The sequence below is a fragment of the Panthera onca genome, chromosome A1 (genome assembly GCF_046562875.1).
Source record: "Panthera onca isolate mPanOnc1 chromosome A1, mPanOnc1 haplotype 2, whole genome shotgun sequence".
Classification (NCBI taxonomy): Eukaryota; Metazoa; Chordata; class Mammalia; order Carnivora; family Felidae; genus Panthera; species Panthera onca.
The window spans coordinates 158,454,600-158,471,797 of record NC_138339.1 but is presented as its reverse complement, the minus strand read 5'-3'; the positions used below and the strand labels follow the sequence as shown (position 1 = coordinate 158,471,797).

The 17,198-nt window shown below is 59.7% G+C and overlaps 1 protein-coding gene across 6 annotated transcripts; it reads right to left on the bottom strand.

Moving 5' to 3' along the window:
* Positions 1–7,220: 7,220 nt before the first annotated feature.
* Positions 7,221–16,638, bottom strand: CA1H13orf46 (chromosome A1 C13orf46 homolog). Of its 6 annotated transcripts, XM_060636599.2 has the most exons (9): positions 16,317–16,635; positions 13,165–13,216; positions 12,298–12,385; positions 12,132–12,179; positions 11,176–11,223; positions 10,049–10,116; positions 9,761–9,827; positions 7,493–7,573; positions 7,221–7,311 (listed from the first exon to the last, which is right to left on the bottom strand). In XM_060636599.2, exons 1-9 carry the CDS (start codon positions 16,504–16,506, stop codon positions 7,279–7,281), a joined length of 675 nt encoding a protein of 224 aa, XP_060492582.1. In that variant the 5' UTR covers positions 16,507–16,635; the 3' UTR covers positions 7,221–7,278. The 6 variants fall into 6 exon arrangements, with proteins under 6 accessions (XP_060492582.1, XP_060492583.1, XP_060492584.1 ...); XM_060636600.2 differs by lacking the exon at positions 11,176–11,223 and having other exon boundaries at positions 16,317–16,638; XM_060636601.2 differs by lacking the exon at positions 9,761–9,827 and having other exon boundaries at positions 16,317–16,633.
* Positions 16,639–17,198: the final 560 nt, after the last annotated feature.

Below are 17,198 nucleotides of genomic sequence, written 5' to 3'. Positions count from 1 at the left end.
GGGCCTGGGAAAAACATATGCATGGGGACTGGAGCTGGGACTCGGAAAGACTTGCTGAAAAGGCCAGGTGTTCCCCGGCAGATTCCAGCACACACGTGGGGCTCTCCTGCTGACCGTGGCCCTGGGCACCTACATCTGATTCTCAAACTGCCAATGCACGAACCTGTAGAGGAGATGTTCTGGCTGACAGGAGCAGGTCCCTGGACACACTGCCGTGGGAACAAGCAGGCAGTGGGGGTATAAGAAACCCCAAGGCAAGGCCCCTTTGGGTACCACCAACCAGCAGTCACCTTTGGGAGGGTCCTGGCTCCATCCCCTCCCCCAGTAGACTGTCTCTGGGAGTCAGATCTCCATGCCATCTGCCTGGGACATGTTGTGCAGGACCCAGGGGTTGGGGGCATGATGTGTGCCGTCCTGGCTCCTTCCCCTGTAATTCCGGACTGTGAGCCCTGACTGCTCGTCCTGCCTTTTCCAGGAACCCGCGTCAAGCCTTGGCACGCCGAAAGCTCCAGAGAACCAAAGCAGCCACAGGGCAGGGCTCAGCCTGTCTTCACGTCCTGCTGTGGGACCTGAGGGGCGTTTCTTATAATTCCCAAGAGCCGGTGTAGGAAAACCCAGTGCTGGACAGAACATACAGGCACCATGCTGCAGAAGGGGCTCCCCTGCTTATCTCAAGGACAATCAAACCCTGCAGACCATGGCCATGCCCCTGCTGTGGGGGAGGGGCCGGTTATGGGAGGGGCAAGAAAGACCCTGGAAGTGAATGTTTCAGGCATTGACAACATGAAATACTTCGGGATGAATCTGATGGAAGTGTGAGTGCCAGAGCGCGTTGCTGCGGGAGACAAAGAGCCAGGCAAGCCCAGGTGCCCCCTTTGTCCCCACTCCAGCACTGGGCTCCCCAAGCCCGTGCAGCCTCCCAAGTGAGCACAGTATCACTTGCTATCCACAAAGGACCCCTTTCTCCCACACCGAACTCCTGGCTCCCGGCCAGGGGAACACGACCCCGGGGAGGCTGCTGCTTGAGCCCACCCCCAGTGGCCGGAGATTGGATCCATCGCACCCTCACCATGAAGATAAAAACTCTTGGATGGTAAAGTTCACCAAGCTCTGCTTCGCAGTCCCTGGCAGAGCGCAGGAACCAGGGGTCTCCGCGTCAGTCAGCTCTGCAGTGGGGGAGCCTCTCAGGACGGAGCCCGCAGCCTGCAGGGTCCATGCTGGCTCCAGGAGTGCCAGAGTGGGATCGCAGGACAGCCAATGCCTTGGTGCCAGAGAATCGGGAAGTGGTGTTCGCACTGCCTGCTCTTGGCTCCCACACAGTGATGGGGAGGTCTCAGCAGAGGGAGGGGGCGCTCTGTTCTGACCTCTGGACACCCGCTGGAGCTCAGTCCTTCGTGCAGGGAACAGATGTGAGCAAAGCTGGGCACGAGCCTTCCCCTCCAAGGCCCCTCTTCCAGCAAGGCTTGTGCTGGGTGAGGTGATGGCCCCTCATGCTTTGGGACTGGTACCAGCAGGCATTGGACCTGGGGAGCCCATCACAGTCATGGGCTGGCCGGTGACCCTGCTGGCCCCACACCCCACCTGGATCTGTCTTCCCCTGCTCAGACCTCAGCCCCTCCACATCCAGCCCTCGTCGCTCACTAACCAGCCCTTAGCCAGGGAGCTTAAGTGGCCCCTCACCCCATCATGTGTCTCAAAGTTGGACATTGGTTTGCATTTTGCAAAGAAAACCAGCGACTGAAACAGACGTGTGTGTGTCAGAGGAACCAGGGAAATCACATTTCCCAATAATTTATGTAGAAAACCATGCCAAACAGAGACTGGAGCCCAGATTGCAATGGAGGGGTGCCGAGATGAGACTGAAACCTCAGGCGGAGGAAAACAGAGCAGGGGGGGCTGTCCAAGCCCCTCCTTCAGACCTGTTTCCTGGGATCTGTGTCCCCATCCTCTATCAGGAAGGAAACAGCACCAGGACAGCTTGTACACGACCCCATGTCAGTGGTCAGAGGCCCAAATGGAGGGGACCAGCTCTGACTGGCTGCTGGCTTTGCGGCCCAGCCTGGGAAATTTCCAGAAGGGCTCCTACATAGGTCCTGTGTGTGGCTGGCTTGAGCAATTCCCCCACAACAGAGATTTGCAGGGTGGGTGGGGACTGGGAAACAAGCTTCTCAAGGTCACACAGGCAAGTTAAGTGTTTGGGGTGTGACTGAAGGTATCAGTGCACGTGCCTGCCCCCCCACCCCAGGATTCCACACCTGGCCGGCCAGCGGCAGCCAACGGCGTGGCCCCAGGCGGCCCTGAGGGGCTGTCCCTGGGCTTCAGGTCCAGTCGGTTGAAGACAGAAGCCTGTATCCTGATGGACAGCAGTGAAGTTGCTCTGAAGCAACGAAGACAGAGACGTGATAGCGCCCGGGGTGCCGCTTTGAGAGGGGGGTGCTTAGAATATGAGGCGCAGGACGCAGTTGCCCCAGGGGATGAATCCAGAAGTGGGTGCATGCCCACCAGGGAGGGACAAGGCTGTCTCCCCGGGGATCCAGCAGCTGCGGGATCAGAGGGAGCACAGGGTCATTGGCGTGTGTCTGAGGGACCCTTGTGGGCGGGGCATGAGGACCCTGCCTTTTCCAGGTCCCCAGGGACCTAGATGGAGGACTGGAGGCCAGCGGGGCATCCGGACTGGCTTGGTGACATGGTGGGCGCAGAGCCAGGATGGGGACCTGGCTCCCTTGGAACCTGTGCTCCCTGCCGCTGCAACCTTAGTTTTCTTATCTGTGTAATGGGATTGCCCACTCCCTCTGGGTCTCAAGGCCTTGTCGGAATAGAATTCATCTAACCCTGCAGCCCAGAGGGCACATTCTCCTGCTCCCAGCAGAGGTCACGTTGGTCACAGACCATCACACCGTGGCCAGGTCCTGGGCCCAGCTGACCCCAGCATGACCCAAAAGTTGTTGAGTGGCTGCAAACCTCCTGCTTTGTGGACACTTGCACCTCCCTGAAAACCTGCCCCTCAAAACAAATGGAGGAAAGACCTTGGGGAGGCCTGGGCCTAACTAGGGCTCATGCCTCCCATCCCGGTCCCCATCCCTCTCTTCTGTCTCCAGGGCTGCCCTCCTCCTCCCCCTCCTCCCAGGACACCTGGCTGGGAGTCTCAGGCAGGCTGTGCTCTGGGGCAACAGGCCAAGGGGACAGGCTCCAGGCATATGCACCTTTGCCTCTGCCCAGGCTCGGGCTGGCCCCAGACGACCCCCCGCGGGTGCTCTCCCTGGTAAGCTTCTCACCTCCCAAGGCCTCAGCAGCCTCCGACCCTCATGCAAGGGGCAGTTCGCCCTCCCTGAGCTCCTGTCTTTCAAAGCAGACCCTCCAGCTCCCCACACGGCTGGGGACTGGGGCACCTGGCGACACCAGGGCTCATAAAAGGCCTCAGGATGACCGCACCGTGAGGGAGCTTCACCTGTTGTTTTATGGAATGAAATACTTCAGGGCATCGTGGGAAGGATCCATTTGGGGTGAGTTTCCACATGAACCAAGGATTGTCCAGGCCTGGGAGGCACCCAGGATGCTCTAAACAGAGGTGCCAGGGACAGGGCTGGGGGGCCTCGAGATCATGAGGTAGGAGGGCAGGGAGTGCCTGCTCTGGGAACTTGACCACAGAGCACAGAGTGTCTGGGTCACTCCCCTGCCCCTGAACTGATGTCCAACAATGCATTTGCATTGCAGCCTCCCCTTTAGTGAATAATGAGAGCTAAAGTTATCTACTAGTAATGAAGCCACTCGCCATCGCCTCCTCTTGGGTGGTGGCGGTGACCTGCCCGCTGAAGGGCAGAAGTGGTGAGACGCCGCACCGAGCGTGCCACCAGGGGGCGCACTGCTCAAGCGCCTTCCGCTTTCCGGGCGCGGTGGGAGAAGCGATCCTCGTGCCGCCCGGATCGGAGGCCAGGGGAGCAGCAAGAGCGGAGACAGGTGGGCGCTGTGACCCCGCTGTGACCGGTGTCCCCCGGAGTCCTTCACCACCCTCCCCCGCCCCCACCCCACTCAGCTACAAAATGGGTCTGAGAGTAGATCCCAGCTTGTGGGTCGTTGTGGAATTAATGACTTAAAATTTGCAGGACCAATCAGGACGGTTTACTGGGCCTGGCGCAGAGCAGACAACGGCTCTCAGCCCTTGCTGTGACCCGCGCGACATTTTCACATGGCAGTGACCCTGGCAGTGCACCGTGTCCTGGGGCGCCGCCACCACCGCAGGTCACTTCAAGTGACCAGGTTCGCTTCTGCGGAACGACGTGGAGATAAAGGAAACCGCGCTGGCCGCCGTCGTCTGCCCCCCGCCCCCCACTGGAGTGGAAGCTCCTGGAGGCGCTAGGGGCTCATGCCGGTGCTCATGCCGGTGCTCAGCTAGGGGCTCATGCCGGTGCTCAGGGGCGGCGCCGAGGAAGGTGCCTGTGACATGAAACCTGGTGAACAGAGGTGGGTGCGGGGTGACCCCAGTCTCATAAACATTGTATGTATCCGTCTCTCTCCATACAGAGATCTTTCTAGAGGAGAGAGGGCACGCTCCAGAGAAATACATTAAAATATTGAGAATCTGCAAGTAACTAGAAGAAAACTTAAATGCTTTTTGTGAGCTCCCATATTACCCACAAGCAAGATGCATGTTGGATTTGGGGGGGAACCACCACTAGAGAGAATAGGCTGGGGGCGAGGCTGCGGGGTGTCTTCAGGAAGGGCCCTGTGTAGCCGGTGCGGCCCCATCAGAGGTGTGGAGGCAGGATGCAGCCTGGCTTGTCCCTGCCCCCGGAGGGCTCTGTAAGCCTCTCTCACAGGTGTCTGAGTAGGAGGGGGCCAGCGGGGCAGGTCAGGCCTGCGGCCAGGGACAACAGAGGGTCACCACCTGGGACCACTGGCCAAGCCTGTTTGTGACAGAAAATGCCACCAGGGAGACTGCTTCAGGGCTGCTGGCAGGCTGAGGCAGGGGACCCAGAGGACCAGGGGGCCCCTGAACAAGGGGAAGCCAGGAGAGGGTTCGCAGGCAGCCCGGACGATGGGGTTTTCATTCCCCCCAAGTTTACAGGGCCATCTCATTGCCCACACAGGGGGCGTCCTGTCCTGCCCTCACCACCTGCCAGGTCACTCCACCCTGACCATGCCTCCCATGCTTCCGAGAGCTGGGACGGGGCCGAGGCAGCTCCCCCCGCTGCCAGCAGATGGCAGCCCAGGGCTCAGCCCGGACACTCTCGGTTCCCTCCCGGTTCCAGCAGCGAACGAAAGGCCCCACTGCTGCACGGGCTGCACCTCCCCTGTGGAAGCCTCGGCAAGGGCAGGGGTGCGGCTGGCAGGTGTTGGCAGGTGATGGATGGAGGCTTGGAGCTTTCCTTGTGTGTCCCCACCTTCAAGAGCCACCGCTGCCCCCCCCCCCCCCAGGGGCTTGCTGTGGGAGCAGAAGGCCAGAGCCACAACCACCACACCTGCAAGCCAAGTCCCTCTGGTTACCCCGGGGCCTGCCCTGGACCGGCTCCCCCGAAGATACCCCCAATGACATGTAATGAAAGTACCTCCAACCGTGAGGTTCAGAGGCCCAATGAAAAGTCAAACATGCATCTGATTTGGGAGAATTTATACCCTAAACCAGGGAAAGGTCACAACCAAGCACACGTGGGGTGTCTCTGCTCCCCAGGCCCCTAGAGGCCAGCAGCCACGTGCAATGGCAAGGGACAGACAACGAAAAGATAGTGGGGTACATGGCCAGGGCCCCCCCCCAGGCCCAGTCACCCTCCTGGCCTGTGGCTGAGAACCGCTGTGGCCTGTGCTGCTCTGTAGCAAGGGCCCTGGCCCTGAGGCCTGCTCCTCCCATCCTGGCCAAGGGGCAGACCAGCCGTCTGTCCAGAAGCTTCTGAGGCACCCTTTTAGCTGGTGGTAGCAGTGAGGGGTTGGACAGGACAGGGGCCGTCTCTTTGGGGGCTGGGAAGCAGTATTCCACATCTCGTGGTGGGGGGGGCAAGATGGGGATGAGCCGCGGCCCCCAGCCTCCAAGGTGTGGGAGGTCCTCTGTGTATTGCTTGTCTGAACCCCCAGCACATGGGGAGCACTCAGCAGGGCGGCCTTTTCTGGGACCTGGTCACGTGACAGCCCCACCCGACTGGCCAGGGAAGCGGTTTCCGTGATTGGATCAGCTGCTCCGGGGCCTCCCTGCTCTCTGGTGGATGCAGCGAGAGATGGAGGCGCCCGCCCACCTCCCAACCCACCTGCGCACACAGCGGGCGTCTGACTCCTCCAACCTTGGGGCCCCGATGTTCCTCACCCTCAGAGATGCTTGTCGCTGGCCCATGTCCTCTTGCATGCTTGAGGTTGCTTTATGTGCGTGTATGTATGTGCACGTGTGTGTGACCACCTGCCCATGTGTGTGTGTGTGCATGTGTGTATGTGCATGTGTGTGTAGGTGCACGTGTGTGTATGTGCACGTGGGTGTGACCGCCTGCCCAAGTGTGTGTGTGCATGTGTGTATGTGCACGTGTGTGTAGGTGCACGTGGGTGTGACCGCCTACCCACGTGGGTGTGTGTATGTGCACGAGGGTGTGACCACCTGCCGGCGTGGGTATGAGTGTAAATGTGCACGCACGTGTGTAGATGTGCATGTACAGTGTGCACTTGTGGGTGTGTGTGCATGTGAGTGAGTGTGAGCCAGTACATCTGCTGGGTTCTCAGTCGCAGGTCAGACCACATGAAATTGAAGTTCTTTGCCCACTTGGCCTGTGGCAGTTTGCTGAGACCTGGATGATGGACGCAGGACTCCCCACCCTTTGCTCAGCCTCCCTCTGTGCTCTGCCCCCGCAAGCCCCTCCCCCTCAAGTCCCTACCCCCTCAAGCCCCTACCCCTGGAGCCAAGCCGGATGAGGCAAGGCCCTAGTGCAGCCTCTGGCGCTGGGAGCTCCCACTCCGGCTGCACAGATGGTCTGCTTGTGGCAAAACTCACCCCCAGGTCCTCAAGGAACAATGCCTACCCTGCCTCGGGGCCCCTTGTGTTGGGGCTTGGACCCCTCGGTACACCTGGGGCCAAGTCTAGGGCTGCGTGGTCACGGCCACCACCGTGCACATGTGACCTGGGTGTGGGGGGCGTCAGTCATCTGTCACTGAACTCACCTCCCTCCCTGCAGTTACATTTCAGGGAGTGAGATGCATGGAAGGAAGGGGTAGGGATCCCTCCAGAGGTACCAGAGAGAGAGAACACCTTCTGTTCATGCTTTATTGTGTCTTTTTAAAAGATGGTGTCATTGCTCACCCAGCGGGTCAGTGGCTCACACCTGGGTGGTCATCGGGGCCCTGAAATGGTTCAAGTGGCGTTTCTTAGAGCTTCCTGTCTGCGTCCCCCGTCCCTCCCTCCCAGGTCTCTGTGGGACTGAGAAGGCCAGGAGATCAGGTGAGCAGCCCAGCCCCCTCTGTTCTGCTTCCTGTCCCCTCTAGATGCCCCCTTGGCCCCCAGCCCTGTCCTGGTGAGAACTACCTCGTCCAGAGCTGTTACACACTGTCCTTGGCCTTCCTTCTGGTGGAGTAAGGGATGCAGCACACCCAGCTGGTCCTGGTCCTAGGGGCCGACAGCGGGCCGAGCGGGGGAGAGACAGGTGCCGCCCCCACTGAGCTCAGAGCCCAGGGCCACAGGCAGCACCCCTGTGCCCCAGATGCATGCTGCCCATCAAGCCCAGGGGGCCCGGGGCCCGGCACCCACAGCCAGACTCCTGGGCAGGCTGGCTGGCCCTCCCATCAACTGCCTCCCACCCACCCAGTGCCTTTGTCCTCTGCGCTGGGAGGCCTGAGCCAGAAGGGGCCCCTGAACATGAAACACCTCAAAGACCAGCCGAGCCAAACCACTCCCCTCGGCCCCACGCCTACCCCTGCCCATTTCCAGAACACCACAACTTGAGTTTTTCCCCAGTGGTGGTCTCTGGGGTCTCCACTTCCAACTGAGGCTGCCTCTGGGGTGGGTCAGCTGCCCCCCTTCCCTTTGCAGGGACCCCACAACTCGGTGCTGAAGCGTCCCACTGGGCAGTAAGCAGCAGCTGGCCCACAGGTGCCGAACCCCACCATCTGAACAGGCCCGAAAGAGCCTGGACAGAGAAGCCATGGCTCTGAGAACTGTGAGGGCAGGTGAGCAGGGCAGTGGGACAGATGGTCCTGACACCACCTGGTGGGGCGTGAAGGCCAGGCCCACATGGAGGGCCCCCCCTACACCCCCTTCCCACTGTCCAGCAGCCCCCCAGCACACAAGCTTGGTTATGTGCCAGCCCTGGCTTGCGGGTTTTCTGAGGCCACTGAGTCAGCAGGTAGGGAGCTGAGATCATGAGGCCGAGTGGGTGACTTTGGGATTGTCTGGCCCGGGGGCGGGAGGTGGGGGAGGCAGCAGGTCAAGCCACTGCGCTGCACCACCCGTGCGGCTGAATCCATCACCACATCCGTTCAGAGACAATGAGAAGCATGGGGGCAGCCTCGATTTGGGGTGTGACAGGGCGGCCCTGACCTCCTCCAGCCTGGATCTGGGGGTGTGACAGGGAGGCCCTGACCTCTTAGCAAATGCTGGCATGAGTAGACACGGGCAGGGACGTGGGAACGTCTGAGGTCAGACTGGGTGACACTCCCTCACAGAACATACACACCTGGGGGAAAGTTTGTGGTAATAACAACACACCAAGTAAGCAAAGGCTTCGGGGCTACAGCTCAAAGCTACTGATGCGGGGTGGAGGGGGGGTGTGCCAGCGAGAGCTCACGAGGGGCCCGTGTGCCCCCGTGCCGCCCTCCCTGCTCCCAAGAGGGGCCTGGGTGACTCAGAACCTGTCCTTTTCATGAGCTGTTCCTCACTGGGCCAGTTACTTAGAAGGACAGGTACCAGCTTTAGAACAGAATATACTTTTATCTAAATATCTGTTAGAATTTCTTTTAAAAAATGTTTGAGCTAAATAAGCCAAGATAGTAACATAGTTGTTAATTCCAAGTGGGAAGTTGGATAAATTGCTATTTTCTTTTTGTGTTTCTCTGTATTGTTTAAAGTAAACTAAGCGTGCCTGGGGGGCTCAGTCGCTTGAGCACCCAACTATTGATTTTGGCCCAGGTCACGATCTCACTGTTCATGGGTTCGAGGCCCGCGTCATGCTCTGTGCTGACAATGTGGAGCCTGCTTGGGATTCTCTGTCCCTCCCTCTCTCTGCCCTTCCCTCTCTCTCTGTCTCTGTCTCTGTCTCTCTGTCTCAACAATAAACATTAAAAATATTTTTAAATAAAAAAGTAAATGGGGCGCCTGGGTGGCTCACTAGGTTAAGCATCCGACCTTAGCTCAAGTCATGATCTCACGGTTCATGAGTTCAAGCCCCATGTCGGGCTCTGTGCTGACAGCTTGGAGCCTGGAGCCTGCTTCAGATTCTGTGTCTGCCTCTCTCTCTGCCCCTCCCCCACTTACAGTCTGTCTCTCTCTCTCTCAAAATGAATAAACATTAAAAATAATTAAAAAAAAATAGGTCTAGGGGCCCTTGGGTGACCTAGCAGCCTACCCAGCACCCTTTATGACCTCAGGACTTCATGGGGGTTGACTGGCCCTACCCAATCTCTCCCCTAAGAGGGTGTAGGTAGTCAAGACAAATGTGTCTCCTACCCTAGCCCTGGGGCTCGGCCTGCGTGGCAGAGACACTGGCCAGGTGATGGGTCCTCCCTCCCAGTGACCTCTGTGGCCAAAACCCCAAACTGAGAGGCTGGAAGGACCCTCACAGCAACACTTCCCTCTCACCTCTGCCTCCTCCCACTTCACGGTCTGGCCAAGCTGTTGGCTGATGGGATGGGGAGAGCGGGTCTTGCTGTGGGGTGAGGGGGCCACAAGGTAAGGGTCATGCCTGAGTCCTGCTGCTCACGTCTCAGCCCCTCCGGGCTCATCAGTGCTGGGTCTCTACGCACACAGGTGAGAGGGGGAAGGCACGCAGTGGGGTTCTGCCCATCCTGCATGAGGTGGGGCCAGCAGACACCATGGTAGAGGAGAGCCCCCCATGTCTCCGTGTATAAACCCATAAGCATCACTCACTCGTCTTCTGATGAACCCCCCATGTCCATCTGGGACTGCTTCTCTTCTTTCATGGTGCCTGTGACCACCTGTGGGAAGTGGGAGGAGCAGTTTAGGGGACAAGGGAAGGGAGGCAAGCATAGCCACTAAGGCCGGAACTGATGCACCTGCCCGAGGATCAGACGGGGGCCCAGAAACTGTGCCGGCACTGGGTATCTTCCCATGAGTTTGGGCACCGTGAAGTGAAAATTGCCAATCGGGGGACCCTGGCCAAGGAACTGTGCCCTCGATGTGGGCCACTGTGACTTCTGGACTGTAATCCCAACTCTGCCACTGGGTGACCTTCCTTGAGTCCTTAAAACCCGTGGTGCCTCCAAGACAGCCTCATGAGTAGCTAATAACGAGCATTCTTTACTGTACGGTGTGTTCTGAGGGCAAAGACTTGGAAGAGGTAATTAAAAAACAATCCCTGGGTAGCAGCTTAAACATGAGAGAGCTGGAAAACTTGCAGAGGTAGCTGCCCATTACAGCTGAGAACTGGAGGACATTGTGGGATGCTTGTGTTGGGGCCAGACAGGCCTTTGGTCAACCCCTTCATTTCACAGAAAATGATGATACTATGACGATGAGGATGAGGATGGGGACGAGGTGGCAGTGGTGGTGGTGGTGATAATGGTGATGGTGATACCTGCTACTGAGGCTTTCTGGGTCTAGGCACTACTCTGAGAGCTTTACAGAACCACCCTGGGATGTGGGTGCCGCTAAGATCCTCATTTTGCAAACGAAACCACCGAAGCACTGGGAGGTGTGTACTCAAATACTTGAGTATTTACTGGCAGAGCCAGACGTGGAGGCCAGGTCCTTGACTCCCAAGCCTGTGCCCTTCATTCCACCCCAGCATGATCCCAGAAGAGGTTCTTAGGGCCTGGGGGTACCCTGAGGGTTGAGCCAGGCCCTAGCATCTCTGGTGATGCTGGAATGCATGCAGGTTGGAGGATAAGGAGGGGGCAAGGGTGGCCTTTGGACCCCTGCCTCTACCTCAGCCTCCAACACATGCATGTGGGGCAGGTCCCCTGGACAAGCCTCGTGGGCCCCGAGCACCAGCATTCCCGGCAACAAGCCTGGCTCTGTCGTCTGAGGGCTTTTACCTCCTCCGCATGGTCTCCCAGATCAATCTCCACAAACACAGATGGTTTCTGTGAATGGAAACCAAAGAGGTGTGGATGGTGGGCTTGGGTAGGCTGGAGAGGAGAGGAGCCTTCCTGGGAGGGGCAGTGGGCTCCGGGCCCTGGCACAGCTAGGGTCTGCATGACCACCCCCAGGACCACCACCGGTGGCTGTGCTCAGTGGGGGCTCCTGAGGAGCTGGCAGAGAGCTGCTGGCAGTACGGACGGCAAAGTGCCCACGGCCAGCTCTGGCAGAGAGGAGGGAGGGGTACGGCCTCCCCTCTCCCCCTGCTCACTCCCTCAGTTGCCCTGTCTTCACCTGTCTGAGGATGCCTCAAGGTGATGCCCAGAGCTGCGGCATCCCCTCTACATCCTCTCCAGACCTGCACGTGGCCCCACAACCCTCCTGGGACCCTCACCCCATGCCGGTGAGGACTTACACTGAGGTGTGGAAGCAGCTCGACCCAGGAGGGGTTTCCAGTGGGAGTGCTTTAGTGAACGCCACAGGTATTTGTGGGTGAGCTCCTGGAATCCCAGGGACCATCTGTCATAGGCCCAGCTCCCCCTCCCACGTGGATCAGGAAGGGGAACGAGAGCCTTCTTCCTGTGGGATGTGGCCAGTGGGGATTCCTACCGCAGCGCACATGGATCTCTGGGCAGAGCGTCAGGACATGGGACTGGGGACACTTCAAGGCTGGGCTTTCCACGGCCACCCCCATCAGGTCCCAAAGGCCTCAGGCAGCCACGTCAGGAAACAGGGGTGCCCAGCACCAGCTGGGAGCATGGAGCTTGAGCAAAGGCTCTTGGGTAGAGGTCGTGCTCGGTCCAGCCTACACGTGGTCCTGCCAAGGTGACCCCGGGCCCACGTGTTCAGCCTGCTCGTGGCCCCACAGGACTGTGCCTGTTAGCCCTGTTTGACAAAAGTCAAACGCTCTTGCCTCTTTTCCCAAAGGCTCATCCAGCTTTATGGACTCCAACTCCGGTTCCTGGGGAAGACACCAAACAAGTAAATAGCAGGGCCCGAGGACGACGGACGTGTGTCCACACTACAGGCGTGCCCGGCCCGTCCTCCCGCTCCTGCCACTGGCCTCTAGGTGGCCTCACCGCCGGCCCCGCCCAGCCACCATCAGGGTCCAACTTCCTGAGGGAGTCCTGATTCTTTTCCTGCTTCTCTTCCTCTGGGTCTGCCTTACTGTGGGAGAAGCGGGGACAACGGGTCAGCATCAGTGCCCTGAGATGCAGCTTTGGGGTGGCACTTTCTCCCCCTGGGTGTTGGGAGGCTCGGGGATGCACCCCACAGGACAGGGAGGGACAGGGTGTGGAGGACCTTCCGCGTGCCTGGGGGTGGGAGGGTGAGTGGGCAGAGGGCGAGGCAGAGGTGTCCCTTGCTAGGCATCGAGGAGTAGGCGGTGTTACTCGAGGCTGGTTCTGTGGCGCTGGGGGTGGCGCTGGGGGCCTCTGTCTGTGGTGATGATGGTGGTGCTGGGGGGGTGTCTGTGGCGAGGATGGTGGCGCTGGGGGCAGTGTCTGTGGCGATGATGGTGGCGCTGGGGGGCTCTGTCTGTGGCAAGGATGGTGGCGCTGGAGGCAGTGTCTGTGGCGATGATGGTGGTGCTCGGGGGCTGTCCGCCAATGATGCTGCACATCCACATCTTTCCCAAACAGTGAGACCTCTGGCACGACCAGTGGTCTGGAGTCGAGTGGGAACGTTTGCTAAGACAGGTGCCAGCTCCCAGACTCCAGGCCATGGCCAGCTGGGGGGCTGCCTGGGGAGGCAGGTGCTGTGGGGTGTGCGGCTTGCAGCCCTGGCACTCCCTCCCACCTTGAGCCGTCGGGGTCTTCTCAGGACACCCCAGGACTCCTTTGGGGTCCAAGCGTCAACCTTGGGGCTGGCCCCAGCCCCCACCCTGCTGTGTCCTGTGTCCTCCTCACGTCTCTGAAAACCACCTGTGCTGGACAAAGACCACTTACCAGTTGGCATCCTCAGTGTCACTCTGTAGGTCTCTTCCCTGGTCCTCGGACTCTGGGGAGGAAGGGGCAGCGATCGTCGTCAGAACTCCTTGGCCCGTGGCCGCCCTGCGAGCACTGACAGTGCATCCTACAGGCATTGAGTCCGGGAGGACATTCCAGGTCCCATTTCCCCGTGGCCACATCCAGGCCCAGAATGCTAAAGGTGGCTGCTTCCCTGTACCTGCTCCCCTTCCTGCCAGCAGCTCGGCACCCCCGTCCCCCAACCCAACACACATATGGGGCCCAAGATCCAAATGCAGTCCTGCTGCGGGGGTGGAAATTACAAAGCCTTAAATTGTCCTTCGATAGGAGGCCTTGTGGGGTGCCTTGGAGCACCCTGATCCTGCAGGGAGGATTTTCTCACAGAACTTGGTGGTGTCCCGTCCATGTGGCTCCCAGGCCTCAAGGCCGGGGGCCCCTGCAGACCAGAGAGCTGATGGCTGGGCTCCGGGAGACAGCCTGCAGGCTGCTTCTGCGTGGAGACCAGTAGAGTAACTGGGTCTCCAGCTCTCCCATGCCATCTCTGCCCTGGGCCTGGCCTCTCGGGGCCCCCTGCCTCATGTCAGGAGGCCTGCCTGGAGGGAGACCCATCTTAGCCAGGCCTCCCTGGCGCTCAGTGCACACAGCCTTGGCTGTGTTGTTTGGGCCCTTTTCAGTGACTCATGAGCCCCCTGTGGCTAAGAACTAGGGTCTTCCTCCTCCTCTCATCCGTCGCACCCACACCGGTGCAGGGACTGATGCTGATGTGTGCTCGGGTCTTCAGAGAACATTTCAGAAGCTGGTGGCTCTCGAGACGTCCTTTGGGCCAAAAAGGCTCAGCCCAGTCCCCACCTCAGAGAGAAGGACTCGAGTGATTCAGAAGCAGTAGTTTTGGGGTTTTAAAATTGACTTCTTTTGGAAAATCTTCAGCAGGCCCCTACCTGTAGGCACACGTGTGTGTGTGTGTGTGTGTGTGTGTGTGTGTGTGTTTTAGAAGACACGGCTGATCCCTGAACCTGCTGCTCCCTATGATACATATCTGGCAAGAAGAGAAGAATCACTAAAAAGAGAGACATGATTTTTTTTCTCCAAAGTAGACCCTCTGGGGCATATGTCATACGGAGGAATATTAATACTTATGTGTCTGCTGGTCTCACCTCCTTTCCCTCTTCTAAGAAAGCTCCTGAGATTATCAGGGCTCTGGGCGTACGGGGCAACCAGTGACACCTTAATCCGAAGGGCTCAGCCAATGGCCATCCACCAGGCAGAGGCCTGGGGGCTGAGGAGTGTTGCCTCAGAGCTGAGTGGGGTCTGAGGTCAGAGAAGCGGGGCCTCCAGAGGTTTAGCAACAAAGGGAATAGAACGTTTCCTTTGGTTCTGCTCTTCAGCCGAGATGTGAACATCGTCAAATGTTTGCAGATTATTTTTGGGGTGTGAGACAGCCCCTCGGGGTGCAGTGGGAGTTGGGCCTCAGCCACCTCCTGTGGGAAGTAGGAAGTCGCATAAAAGGCACTGAGCTGCCTGGGGAGGGGAGACCCTCTTAACCGGTGTTGATCCTGTGATGGGGGTCAGAGGCCTGACTTGGCCTTGCAGCCTGGCTGTGCCCACCCTGCTGACTTTATCCCTTGGAGAAAGCCCGCCTCTCAGGGGCAGCCCTCCACTTCCTCTCTGGACACACCCTCCCTGGAGCACCAGCTCGGTGGAGGGACGGCGGTGGGGGGCAGGAGGGGCGGCAAGGCAGGCCTGGGCTCTGGAGTCCGGTGGGGCATCGTGGACACAGCAGCGTGAGCCAGGCAGCTCCTGTGGTGGGTCCCATGCTGGCGGCCGGTGGCTGGATTCCTGCTGTCCCCTCCTACACCAGGCTGGTCCTGGGGCCGGCTTGGACCTCTCATCTGCAGACTTAGTCTGGCCGCCCCTCACCTGGAGCATTGGGCTAGCTGGCCTGTGTTCTGCGTCCATGGCATCTCAGTACCTGTGGGTTCGGGGGGCACCTGCCTCATTGCCCTTGCTCCCTGAAGGTGTGCAGAGGTGTGTCCTGGGCACCTGGCAGGGCCACCTCTTCTGGTCTCAGTTTACCACGTGGACAGTGGGACCGGAGCAGCCCTCCCCACTGCTCTCCATCCTGCAGGCTCCAGTGAGGCTGAGCCCCGCTGCTGAGTGGTGTCTGAGGCCACCTGGGAGCCACGTGGGGATCTGCCATCCATGCTGTTTCGGGGAAACCCTGTGGTGCTGGCGGGAACATCCAGAAATAGCGGGCACCGAGCCTGTCCTCTCCTGCAGCTGCCCCGTAGTGGTGGCATTATCAGGACACGTCTACTTGCTTCTTTGGGGAATTTTGCTCCTCTCAAGTGAGCCTCGAGTGAGACAGGGTCGCCGTGTTCAGAGGCTTTGGGGGACAGAGGGTAAGAGCCCGGCGGTGGCTCTGTGCTGCTGGCCGGCACCCCTTCCCCCGAAACAACACTTCTTTGGATGTTTACACTAAAAGAACAAATATTTTTACACCCCTACCTCTCAAAATCATCCATAGGTCTTGAACAAACAAACCACATTTCCTGCTTACTGGGTTTCATTTCCAGAGTCCTGACCTCAAAAAGGGCCGCTCGCTGGGTGACCTTCCCAGGAGAAGCAAAACTCCTGGGGGCCCTGCAAATGACTGAACCAGTCCCCTCATCTCAGCCAGCTCAGGGCCCTGCTCCTCTGGGGAGAGGACCACGAGACACCTACCCACTGGGGAGCCCAAGTGGCTAACGTCAAGGAGCGTCCATGCAAGCACTAGGTATTCCGCACCCCCGCCCCCGCCCCGCCCACGACCGCGTGTTGAGGGATATCCTAGGTGGCAAGAACTGGCACATGTAACGTTACCTAGCTGGCCTGTGTCCTGTCTGCCGGCCCCATGGGCTCACGGCTGACCTGGCCCGGGAGGCCCCCAGGTTCCCTGAGAGGGACTGACCCCCACGCTTCCCGTGGCCACGGCCCGCCTGGCCCCCCTCCTGACCTCAGCAGAGCTCACCGCGGCCCACTCAGTGGGCCCTGCCCTCGGGCTGGCCTGGTTCTGTCACCTGTAGACCCCGGCCCTTTTGGGTGTGGGCAGGGGCGGCGGGGCCGGGCCGGAAGGAGGGGCGTGGCTGGCCTACCCAGCTCCCTGCTCAGCTTCTTGACGCAGCGCAGAGGGTCCCCCTTCTGCAGCAGGCCACCCACGCTCCTGCTGCGCTGCAGCTCGACCATCTCGCTAGCTGCCTTGAGGTGTCTGGGGGCTCCCCCCGATGGAGGGGCCCCGGGGCCCGGCCTGTGCCTCCTGTGTGTGGCTGTGTCCTTCTCCATCATCCTCCCTCCGTCAGGGCTCCAGAAAGAAGAGGGACGTGGGTTCCCGAGTGCGCCCTCAGACGCAGAGCATAGCTTCCAACCTCCGTCCGATCCAATGAGCAGCCCAGTGTGCCCTGCGGGCCCCTGTTGCCAAGTGGCCCCTGTGACATCATTGCAAAGTCAGAGGTCAGCCCCACCCCCACCTGAGAAGGAGGAGGCTGAGGCCCCTCCTTGTGGACACGGCAGCACTTGTGGTGCTGGGGCCTTTGGACGATTTCCTCGTATTGAGCATCTTTGTCCTGTCAGGGACATGTCATTGTGGACCAAACTCAGGCAAAGGGACCAGGGGCTCAGAGGGGAGGGGACAAGCTGACAAACCCGGTTCTGCACCCCCCCCACCCACCGCCACTGTCAGTCCGCTCATGTGGCCGTGGAGAACAGCAGGCAACCGGGACAGATAACACTTGTCCCTCACAGTCTGGGCGAGGACCTGGGACAGATGACACTTGTCCCTCACTGTCCGAGGACCCGGGACGGATGACACTTGTCCTCACAGTCCGGGTGAGGACCCGGGACGGATGATACTTGTCCCTCACCATCTGAGGACCTGGGACGGATGACAGTTGTCCCTCACTGTCCGAGGACCCGGGACGGATGACACTTTTCCCTCACAGTCCGGGCGAGGAGCCTGCTCCCCTGGGACTGCTCTCCTG

Excerpts from the sequence above, each read along its gene's own strand:
- CA1H13orf46 (XM_060636599.2), bottom strand. The coding sequence starts at position 16,506 with ATGATGGAGAAGGACACAGCCACACACAGGAGGCACAGGCCGGGCCCC. Across the intron at positions 12,180-12,297 it reads GTGGCTGGGCGGGGCCGGCG|GAACCGGAGTTGGAGTCCAT; the intron begins GTGAGGCCACCT and ends TGTCTTCCCCAG. Across the intron at positions 10,117-11,175 it reads TGGGAGACCATGCGGAGGAG|GTGGTCACAGGCACCATGAA; the intron begins GTAAAAGCCCTC and ends CACTTCCCACAG.